Raw genomic sequence first — 12,010 nt, 5'->3', positions numbered from 1 at the left:
TATAGGCCTGAGCCACCTCACCCAGCCAGCATTTATTTCTTAAGTAGATTTAGAATCAGCAGTTCTAAACTTAAACATTTTCATCATCATTTCGTAATAGCTAAAGCCTTTATAGTAATGGAAATTGAGATTTGTAAAAAGCTTTGCAAAGGGGCGAGGCCTTTCTGATTTAGTGCTGATTGTTGAAAATTTAAAGCTTGAGTGTTCATTTAAATGATTCCATGGAATGAGTGGGCTTATTTGGTAACTTTCTAGACCAGTGGCACCCACATGTTGCTTGACAGACTGTGTTCATTTTAGAAGAATTTAGTACTTAGTGCTTGGATCTTAAGTATCTGTTAAGTGGGGCTTTTTGCCTGTTTTCAGAGCATTTTCCCGTTTGGAACCTAAACGTATTACTATTTATAACAGTGTGGGTGCTTTAAAGTCACCAGAGGGCATAAGCATGACTGTAACACTCTGTGGATCTGAGATCTTCCTTTTTACAGGATCTGCACAATTTAGACCTAATGATTGGAATTGCTTCCGCGGGCATTGCTGTGTACCGAAAATACATTTGCACAAGTTTCTATCCTTGGTAAGTGCAAACAGTTCTCATTATTTTCTGAATCATGCTTTAAAAATATGCCGAACAAAAGTAGTGTTACCTCCCGTTCTAAACGTTTATTTCTAGAGACAGGGTAGAGATTTCCCGCCCCCCCCGCCGAGTTTTAACCTCTCACCTCTAAATTTGATCCAGATTTAGTACTTAGGAAAATTTGAGTTTGGTTTTCATTAGCATTCCTCTCCCCCAACTCACCCTGTGGTTTGGGATACTCTGGAAACCTGGTAGATAAAATGGCACAGGCAGGCCTTGGCATTAAGGAATTTTTTCCGGGTAGTGCATTGGTCAGAATTCAGAGAAGAGCTTTCTCTGGGCAGAAACCATAGTTTCAGTTCTGATCCTCGGTTATTAATTGGACCTTTACCAAGTGTCCAGCTCTGTTCTAAACTCTAAAGGAACCCAAAGACATGTACAACTGAGTGCTTGCCCTCTGAGAGCTCACAGGCCTGGTGGGAAGAGACCTGTAGGCCAGCCTGTCCCGCATTACTCGTGAGTGGAACTGAATTTTGGAGAGAAGTTTGAGTTTAATGTGCCAGGCAACAGGGAGCTTTCTTAGGGGAAACACCACCAAAATAATACCATCTACATAATGATAGCATGATGGTACAAGGAATGGGCATAGCACGCATCGCCAGGAAGGTAGAGGAGAGTGAGTACCGCAGATGGCAGGAGATGCAGATGGAAAAGGACAAACGGGGAAGAAACATGGAGTTTTGGCAAAACAGTGGCAGCAAGGAAGGAAGTTAGAAAATGGGGATAAGAGAAGATTTGGTGCCAGGTATGTGCCACACAGAGTTTGACCTTTGACGTCTAAATCTGCTCCCCAGCTTGGGAACATAGAATTTCATAAACTGAAACACAAAGATGTTCATCACAGCATTATTTATAACAGGAAAAAAACCTGTAAGTAACTTAAGTAAAATTATGGAGTATTATGTAATAATATATATAATATTAATGAGTTAATAATATACTCCATTGTTATATACTCTATTATATATAACAATAATATATATTACACATAAATATGTAATTATATAATATATAACAAAATTATTAATAGCAGTAATTCTTATTGCATGCTTACTGTGTCCAAGTCCTGTTACTGTGTGTTTTCTTTGATTTATCTCCTTTAAACTGGAAATAGGCCTATATAGGTTATTATCCCCATTTTCACAGAGGAGGAAACAGAGGTACAAAGAAGTTAAGTAAGAACCTGTCCAGAGTCACACAGCTAATAATCAGAGTAGTTGAAACTCACATCAGAGTCCAGCTCCAGAGCCTGGACTTTTTTTTCAACACTAAAAATGGTATTTGTAGGAAAACGCTTAAGTAGGATACATACTTGTAGACGCTGTTCAGTTAAGTTTCAATATATCTATTTTCCAAAACCAAAAACTATGACAGCCCTGTTCAATTTGACACAAAAATCAGTGTAACAGATAGCAAGGCCTTCTCTCCATCTGTCATTCACCTCCTCTCTGTGAGAAGCCCCTCAGAGGAAGCAAGAAACTACAGCCTGCTTGGTGGGCTGGGATGTGCCCAGGCAGCTCTCTGGCCCGCTCAGGACTAAGATCAGGCTAAGCAGAGGGCACAGTGGGCACAGGGCTCATTTTTCTGCACCGAGCCCCTCCGATGCTGGGGGCTTCCTCCAGCTGCCACGGGCCTAAAGCCCCCTGGGTCCAGCTTAACTGTGGCCAAACCTCCTAAGGGCCCACAGACAAGGGCTGGACCCTCACATTGTGGAGCAGATGTGAGTCCCACAGGGTCACTGCAGGAGAGAGAAGTGGGAGACTTGGTCAGGAGAAGCAGGTTTGTGAACAGAAACCTTTTCGGCAGAGCCCGCAGGGACTCTTCAACCCCTGGGCTCATCCACAGATCTGCTGAAGCCTCTCTCAGCCTTCAACATCAAGCCATCTCCTGTCAAGGCCTGACCCCTGCCTCCAGTGCAAACCTCAGAGGCCAGCGGGGAGGCCAGCACCAGATGGTGACCCCAGGGTGACAAGGGAGGTGCATGGGCAAATGCCGAAGAGGGGCAGGACATAAGAAGGGCCCTGAGCATGCAGGGAAGGGCACTCACCAGGATCTGAATACCAGCTGAGCTTTGGCCCAAGGAAAATTCTAGAGAAGTAGGGGCAGGGTATATAGGTCCAGAGACGAGAGAGAACCCAGCTAGTGAGTTAGGAGTAGCTGGGGCAGGCCAGGCTGGAGCTGGCCATGGGCCTGGGGAGCGGCAGGAGAGGGGCCAGGTCATGGAGGGCTTCACAGGCCATAGGAGTCTATAGGCTCAGTTCTTAGTGCTCTTATGAGACTCTAGGCATTTCTGCATGCAGTGCTTGCAGTGCTCATAGTTACAGTGATTTACTTCTATGCATCATTCTTTATGTGGTACCTGTCTCCCTCACTGGATTATAAGCCTCTGGATGGCAGTGGCTCCATGTCTTCTTCCCTCTGTCCCCAGGACCTGCCATAGGACTTTGTACATCCTAGGCTCTCAGTGTATGTGTGTGTGTGTGTGTATGTTTTTCTTATGAATGAGTGAAGGGCAGTAGGGAACCCCCCTGAGGCCCCAAGCCTGGAAACAAGAGAGTTCATGTCTGCACATAATGAGATTTGACAGCTCAGGGAGAGAGCTGTCAGGTTGGGAAATTGGGGTCAGCATGGGAAAGGGATGCTGAGCTGGAGCCCTAGGAACCATAGGAGGCCTGCCAGGCCCTCCTACCCCTGTATATGAAGCCAAGGTTGGGGGGAGTAAGAGGTCCACAGATTCCCATGGGCCAGACAAAGCAATGTGAGAACTCAAAAGGGAGTTGGTTCTTCCGACTCGTTCTGCAGAACAGGAATTTTTGCATCTGCCAATTGGCAGAGAAGAATCTTGAGGAGACTCCCCAGACTTCAGGGAGATGGCAGAGCAGTAACACACACTAGAAAGAGTATCTCTAAAAGGGGTGAGCCCAAACACCCTTCTTATCCTTAGACTATTAACCTGCAGTCACCCAAAAAAATTTACTTCACAGTTACATCTACCAACAGATTGTTGAAAACAGATGTGTATTAGGTAATATTTCATATGTAATAGAGGTATATTGCTGATCCTTGTGGGGGAATGTCCCATGAATAGTTCAACTTTCTTTTTACCTACACAGCCTTTCCATTCTAGAATGCTCTACCAAGGTCTTTATATGATCCTAGAAAATAGTAAAATTCCTTCATTTCCCCAAAAGTATTTCAGAAGTGAAGATTCCAGCAGGGAAATATGCACCCTTTGTATGGATTACAGAAGTTTTTCATAAATGAATGATAGTCAACCCTTGGTGTACTTGGGGTTCCAAGACCACTTATAGTTACCAAAATCTGCACAGACTTGTCACACACTTGGCTCCGCAGAACTCGTGTATATGAAAAGCCAGCCCTTTGTATGTGTGGGTTTCGCATCCTGCAAATACTGCATTTTCTGTCCATGTTTGGTTAAAAAGAGTCCCCCAGATAGTGGACCCCCCATAGTTCAAACCTTTGTTGATCAAGGGTCAACTGTAAATTTATTTTAAAAGTTATGTTTTTAATTAAAGGAACAAGCATTGCAGGCCTACTGTGTGTCAAGGTAGGGACTTGACATTCCTACTCTGCTTAAATCCTCACAGGGCCGCTCTCTGAGAAGGGCAGAGTTTTCACCACTGTTGGGAAGACTTCACAGTGGAGAGCTTAGGAGCACAGGCTTCAGAGTCAGCTGAGACCTGGGTGCAGGTCTTGGCTCCAGGAATTTCTAGTTGAGTGATCTTGAGCACTTTGGTGATGTCTCTGAGCCTCAGTTTCCTCATCTGAAAACTGGGTATAGCAATATGTACCTTTCAGGATTGTTGCAGGGCTTCACTGAGGGGATGTTTATAAAGCTCTTAGTAGCAGCCTAGTATATAAAAAATGTTCAGTTAATGGTGACTAAATTCTGTTATCTTGCAAATGTTAAGTAGGCTACTTGACACGTGGCTGTTAAGTAATAGAGCTGGGGTTCGGACCAGGTCTGTCCTCTTTCAGCTGCTCCATGCTGCTCTCAGCTGTCTTCCCCATGTATATACCAGCTCACGCAGAGCTGCAATGCCACAAAAGCAGCTTATAGCAAAGAGAGCGCATGGCCCATGTTTCTTGTTATTTAAAAGCTACATCATAATCCAGTGGCCCTTATGCAGTGCTCAGCTTCAGTCAGCTACTTGGTGTTAGCCTGCGGCAATGGGGCTGCCATCATTTCTACAGAGAAGTAAACTCTAGGCAGCCAAGAGCCCCCACTCACTGGGATCATGGAATAAAGGACATGCATTGAGAGGCATCAGCTTCAACCTGGCCGATCCCTGATGTGCTTTGTTTGTGTTTTGTTTTATTTTTTGAAGGGTGAACATTCTCAAAATTTCTTTCAAAAGGAAAAAGTTCTTTATACATCAGCGACAGAAACAGGTGAGTAGTTATGTCCGTGCTTGCTTTGTTTTGTGCGTATGTATGTGTGTGGTTAGAGACAGGGTCTCACTGTGTTGCCCAAACTGGGCTCAGAGGATCCTCCTGCCTCAGCCTCCCAAGTAGCTGGGACTAGAAACATGCACCACTTTGCCCCACTTGTGTTTTTAAGTCACTTCTGCTTTTAGTTCTTTAAGGGTTGAAGGCAGTTTGCCATGTATATAACAGGGAAGAAAGAGCATGCCATTGTGGGGCCAGAGTCTACAGGACCCAGTGATTGTCTGTATAATTCTGCTTAGCTTGTTTTGGAGTCAGAGACAGTGGTTTCAGATTCTGGCCCTTCCACTTACCAGCTAGACAGGTTACTTAACATTCCCTAGCCCAAGTTACCTTGTTTCCAGAAATGCTATAATGCCCACTTCTTAGGGAATTGTGAAGATTTAATAAAAGAGCATTGGTCAAAGCACCTGGCAGAGAGCCCACCGCAAAGTAGCAGCGAATGTCAGCAAGGTCAGTTCCCTCCCATGGTGTGTTGAAACTGCACGATGGCTTGGTAGGTGTGCGTATCTCATAAGCAAAGTCCATGGCACTGTCCATTTGCTCATCCATACAGAGATGTGGAACTTAGAGGTGAGGAAACTGAGGCTCCCACAGCTAGTGAGTCGGGGGAGCTGGAATTTGAACCAGATCATTACGAATCCGAGACACCTGGTCTTTCCACAACACTACACTCCATCTTTTTATGCTGCATGATTTTCACTTACTGTCACTGTGTCCATTTCCCAGTTTTTCAAAGGTAATATGTGCTTAAAATGACCTCACAGAGCAGTGAACTCTTAGGAACGAGGACACAAAAGCTCAGAGCAACTAGGACTGGAATCTGGGTCTCCTGGCCCCCCCAGTGCAAGATTCAGGGTGGCACAAAAATGCCTAAGATGGCAATTGAACATGAAAACAGAAAACCTAAACTCATGCAGAATGCAGGCAAAGCAAATGATTAAAATGATTATTATATATGAGCACTGGATTCAACTCTGTGCTTTGTGGAAAGCAAATAGAGAAAAACCCAAAATGTTATAAACTTGCTGTTGTCTGATAGATGAAAGAGTATTCCTTCAGGAGAGAGATGTTCCCAGAGCTAAAATTTAAAAGGAGTGTATCAGACGATTTTTATCTGGTTGCTCCAAATACATCCAGCCTAGAAATGTAAACAGATTTGAAATAAAAGCATTCGTGGAGGAGCACAGATGATGACAAAGAATAGATCCTGGTCATCTCTATTACCATATTCATAAAGACGGTTAATAAATCATGCTCTTGAATATTCCGGTAACACTGGTTTGTGGCCAAGGCATTTTGAAACCAGTTTTCTGCTGTCTGTTGCATCTTACCTCATTTCACTAATGTGGGTTAAATGCTTGCAAGTCCCTGCTCCTATGTCTGTGTGGGTGAAATCTTGACTGTTTTTCCTCCCAGGCTGAATCCAGGGAACATATTGTGGCCTTCAACATGCTGAATTACCGATCTTGCAAAAACTTGTGGAAATCCTGTGTTGAGCACCATACATTCTTTCAGGCAAAGAAGCTACTACCTCAGGAAAAGAATGTTCTGTCTCAGTACTGGACTATGGGCTCTCGGAACACCAAAAAGTGAGTGTGCTGTAAAGACTGTATCCACACTAGGCTGAGATGTAAATGCATCCTGTTCACCAGTGAATAGAGGACATTATTGGGCAGAGAAGGAAACCTATAGCCCAGGGGCCCCAGGCACTGGGTCTCTGAACCATGACTAAAAGTCTCCTGGGGTCAGCAGTGTCTGAGGGACATCTTGTGTTCCCAGCGTTTGTTTCTCTCCCCTCAACTCTATGAACTCAGCACTTCCAAGCAGTCAGATGGCAGCTGTACCCTGCAATATGACATAATAAAGGAAATGGAGCAGTGGCTCTGTGTGTCTCCTGGTGCCAGCATATTGGGCTATCCCAGCCTGATGCCACCAAGCCAGCCTCTCCCACAGAACATTAATTCCATAAGATGCTCTATAAAAATGAATGAAGGAATAGAAAAACATTTCCAGGGTCAGGTGACTTTGGGATATGTTGCCTATAATAATTACAAAATAACAGTAGTAATCACAGTTGATAATTACTGGGCATTTACTTTGTGCTGAGCACATAATTATATTTGACTCTTACAACTCTCCTATGAGATAGGTACTATTATCCACAGGAATGATATTCAAAATATTTAATGACTAGTACAGGAAAAGAAATGGATGTAAATTTATAGGTATTTATGTATAAATATATATAATACATACATTTTAAAATTCTAATTTAGATTAAAATTTAGTCTCTAAATAAAATGTCTAGTACAGTAAAAGAAATGGATATAAATTTATATAATTCATACATACATTTAAAAATTTTAATTACGATAAATTTATTCTCTAAATGAAATAACCATGCAGTTTGTATTTTTGTTTTCTTTGCTCTAAGACTACCCTCTAAGTATAAGAGGTAGCATAAATTATCAATTTATTCTTATAATTTCTTTTTCTTTTTTTTTTTGAAATGGAGTCTTACTCTGTCACCCAGGCTGGAGTGCAGTGGTGCCATCTTGGCTCCCTGCAACCTCCACCTGCCGGGTTCAAGCGATTCTTTTGCCTCAGCCTCCCAAGTAGCTAGGATTACAGGAGCACACCACCACGCCAGGCTGATTTTTGTACTTTTAGTAGAGACAGGGTTTCACCATGTTGACCAGCCTGGTCTCGAACTCCTGACCTCAGGTGATCCACCCACCTCGGCCTCCCAAAGTTCTGGGATTACAGGCATGAGCCACTGTGCCCAGCCTATTCTTACTTGTTTTTTTTTGTTTGTTTTTTTTTTTTTTTTGAGACAGTCTCACTCTGTCGCCCAGGCTGGAGTGCAGTGGCATGATCTCAGCTCACTGCAACCTGTCTCCTGGGTTCAAGGAATTCTCCTACCTCAGCCTCCCAAGTAGCTGGAATTACAGGTGCCCACCACCACGCCCAGCTGATTTTTGCATTTTTGGTAGAGATGGGGTTTCACCACATTAGGCAGGCTGGTCTAGAACTCCTGACCTCAGGTGGTTCGCCTGCCTCGGCCTCCCAAAGTGCTGGGACAACAGGCGTGAGCCACCGTGCCCAGCCATAATTTCTAAATCATTTGTTGGTTTTTCAAAATTGTTTTCATGATTTGTTGTTGATGTGGCTATTACTAAAAATGAGACCCATGTCTGAGCCATTATCTATCTGATATGTGGAACTGCATCAGACTGTTCCAGTTACTTTCCTAATACATTGATAATCATTAGGGAACTTGTAGACTGAATAAGTAGCTAACTTTTTTTTAGTATCAGTGATATTATTTATGGTGCTAAATGTTCTCTCTCAGCTTCTGATGAACCAAGAGCAAATATATTAAGTTTTTAGCTCTTATAATACTGTTTAGTATTTTTATACATCCAGTAGCTCTACTGTTGAACAAGCCATGAAAATAACTTATTGGATTATATCATTGACTTAGATTGGACCTGATCCTCAGGCCAGATGAGAGAAGGAATGGGGAGGCAATTGAAAGCATGCCCTCTGTTGCTGAGCTGCCTGAGTTCAAATCCTGCCTCTGTCACTTGAGCTTTAATTTGTTGCTTCTATTTCTTCATCTGCAAAGCTTTGTCATCTGCATGCATCCAATGCCAGCAGGGCTGGGTTCTGGTCTTGTATTGTGGCACAAGAAAATACCCCTATTTTGGTGACTGAAAGCAACACCCATTCTATTATATCTCATGATTTTGTGAGTCAGGAATCCCAGAAGGGCTTGGCTAGATGCCTCTTCTACTCTGTGTGGTATAGATTGGGATTTCTCAGTGAATGTGGCCAGAGGATCCAAGATAACTTTTCTTGCATACCTGGTGTCTGGATGGAATGGTTGGAAGGCTGGACTCACCTGGACTCCTTAGCATCCCCATCCGGATGCTCCAGAAGGGTAGTTGAATTTCTTACATGGACACTCAGGGTTCCAGGAGCCAAAGGCAGAACCATTCAGCCTTCTTAAGGGTGAGACCTGGCACTGGCACAGCGACTCTGTTGCTGAAAGCAGTCACAAGCCAACCCAGATGCAAGACTCAAAGAACTTCAGTCATCTTTAATCTGCCACAGGGGATCATTTGGGTTGGGAGGATGGCTTGGGAGGACAAGTCAGCAGTTCTTTTACTACCTGTGCCAGCTTCAGCATACTGGTGAATTTCAAGTCTCATTACCTCCATTTTACAGATGAGGAAACTGAGGCTTAGAAGGGTCACATGACTTGCCCAGCCCTTAGAGATACAGCTACACATCTGCTTATCAGGCTTTCTGAAAGGTTCCACATAAAAAGAAATTTATTGGGTTATTTTCCAAGCTTATAGGACAATGGAACACTTTTTTTTTCAGAGTCCCTATTAATAACCCATGACACATTAAACCCTGGAGTCGGGCAGCTTGCTCCCCTTGTTTTGATCCTGTGCTCTTCATCACTGGCAGTGTGGTTTCTGATGCAGGCCTGCCTCAGAGGAAAGAGTCTCCCAGTGATGCTGTTGTGAGCATTTGGTCAGGGTGACAACAGCATTTCTTAATGTGAATTAGTACATGATGTGCTACAGGGCATTTCATATTGTTTACGTTCTTTTGTTTGTTCTTTGTTCTGTTTTGTTTTGTTGGTTGGTTGATGTCACGCCACAAGGAAATACGTAGAATGTTTTCATAAGACATTAAAACCTAGTTTAAAATTTAGAGATGCCAGAACCAAAGTTGTCCCTTTAAAGGGTGACAGGCTTCATGCTTTATTCTCTCAAATAATTCATTCTCTGAGGGGTCTAGATCGCTAAGATTTAAATTCTCTAGGTATAAATAAAATTCAAAAGTAACCTTCAGGGTAGCACATTTCAAAGAACATAGCTTGGAACTGTATTTCCTTTTTTTTTTTTTTTTTTTGAGACAGTCTTACTCTGTTTCCCAGACTGGAGTGCAGTAGTGCGATCTTTGCTCACTGCAACCTGTCTCGGGGATTCAAGGGGTTCTCATGCCTCAGCCTCCCAAGTAGCTGGAATTACAGGCATGCGCCTCTACACCTGACTAATTTTTGTATTTTTAGTAGAGATAGGGTTTTGCCATGTTGGCCAGGCTGGTCTTGAACTCCTGACCTCAAGTGATCCACCCACCTCAGCCTCCCAAAATGCTGGGATTACAGGCATGAACCACTGTGCCCAGCTTGAAGCTACTTTCTAAGCACATTTTCAGTTTCTCTCTTGAAGAGTTACCAGTGATTTATGGTGACAGCTCCTGCCGGCTAGGATGATGAAGAGCACCTGAAAAGGTGGTTAATATTTTTACTTAGGCCAGTGTGAATAAAATAAGAATTCCTTGAAATCACTTGAGCTGTATTTCTGTGTGATCCTGGAATTCCTTCTGATCTGGTTAGGTTTGGTTATATTCTGGAAACAGCTTTGTTGCTTGAGTAGTGAGGACAAGAAAGGATTTTCACCAGAAGAAAAGAAATCACATAAGGAAATTCCAGGACAGACAGGAATCGCTTTTGAGCTGTCTCCCTCTACTCCCCATAACCTTGGCGTTAACCTGCCATCCGTCAGACAAGAAGCATGTGTAGACTGTTTCACACATGCAGTAATTTCTTTCCTGTTGAACATGTCAGTGTAGAAAGTGAACCTGCATCTGGTTTTTCAGGTCGGTAAATAACCAATATTGCAAAAAGGTGATTGGCGGGATGGTGTGGAACCCAGCCATGCGGAGATCCTTATCAGTGGAGCACTTAGAAACCAAGAGTCTGCCTTCTCGTTCCCCTCCCATTACTCCCAACTGGTATGTCCTCCTTTTTTTTTGTACTACCCAACAGTAGACACTTTATCTCTTTTAAAAATAAAAATTCAACTTATAAAGTCCTAAAGATAGATGACCTACAATCAGAGTTTACATTTGCATTTTAGGCTCTTGGCAGAAGTAACTGTTTTCATGAAGTACACAAGTGTAGCTAAATGTTTTCCATCGTGTATAATGCTGAGATGCTCTTTTTAAAAAACTTACTAGATCTAAATAATTTGGGAAACTCTAGCCTGCTGAAAGGCCTCCTTTGGAATCACAGCATACATTAGCATATTAAACACTCTGAGATGTCCTGTGATAAAGAAGTATAGTTGACTTTACTTAATTCATGTTTTCCATTAATATCCCACAAAATAAACGTTGGGGAAAACTAATGCAGGTATGTGATGTAAATGATGTAAGGATGTATGACCTTCAGCAGCAGAAGCAAATGCACATCAGGAAGTAGCCAGCCAACTTAAAAGAATGAGCTCAGCTTAAAAGGAAATAGGTGGTCAGGGCACTGGGTTTGTAGCCGAAACACCTAAACTCAGGTTTTGGCCCTTCTGTTCATTAACAAGTCTCTTTACCTCTGTAGCCTCAGTTTCCCCATCTCTTAAAAAGTTTATAAAAACTACCGCAAATGAAATAATAATATACGAGTACGTAGTAAGCTTTTAAAAGAGTCAGGTGGAATTATCATTATCTTATTATAATGGTCCCCAAAGACATCACACCATTTTTGTGAATGCCTCCAAAAAGGCTAGGGGCCAGAAGGGGAAACCTAGCAAGGAAACATTGCCCCCAGCACCACACTGGAGTAAGAGTGTGGCTGTACATACCTGAGCCAGGATCTGCTAAGCCTAAGAGAAACTGGGAGACAGGCAGACAGAAGAGATGCTGTGCTGGGCCTGCTAGGAAGGACTCTTCACTGGGAGCCTAATGCTCTGGGAAGGGACAATGACAGTATTTAGTGTTAGAAATCAGGACATAACTGAATAGATTTGCTTCTTGGTTTCCAACATTTAGATACCTCATTCTAAAGAGGTAAATTTATGCTATCATACAGCAGCTTAATTTGTCTGAAAA

At 42.9% G+C, this 12,010-nt stretch overlaps 1 protein-coding gene across 1 annotated transcript in view; it reads left to right on the top strand.

Annotated features, from left to right (window-relative positions):
- PTPN3 (protein tyrosine phosphatase, non-receptor type 3) overlaps positions 1–12,010 on the top strand; it is a 160,566-nt gene that overhangs the window by 104,838 nt on the left and 43,718 nt on the right. Inside the window, exons 10-13 of the mRNA XM_011966378.1 lie at positions 489–577; positions 4,987–5,050; positions 6,524–6,696; positions 10,787–10,921. Of these exons, the coding sequence (XP_011821768.1) occupies positions 489–577; positions 4,987–5,050; positions 6,524–6,696; positions 10,787–10,921 (461 nt within the window). The remainder of the gene's footprint in view (positions 1–488; positions 578–4,986; positions 5,051–6,523; positions 6,697–10,786; positions 10,922–12,010) is intronic.

The sequence above is a fragment of the Mandrillus leucophaeus genome, unplaced genomic scaffold (assembly GCF_000951045.1).
Source record: "Mandrillus leucophaeus isolate KB7577 unplaced genomic scaffold, Mleu.le_1.0 Scaffold76, whole genome shotgun sequence".
NCBI classification, from domain to species: Eukaryota; Metazoa; Chordata; class Mammalia; order Primates; family Cercopithecidae; genus Mandrillus; species Mandrillus leucophaeus.
The sequence above is the reverse complement of the archived record's forward strand: the minus strand, read 5'-3'. Positions and strand labels throughout refer to the sequence as shown.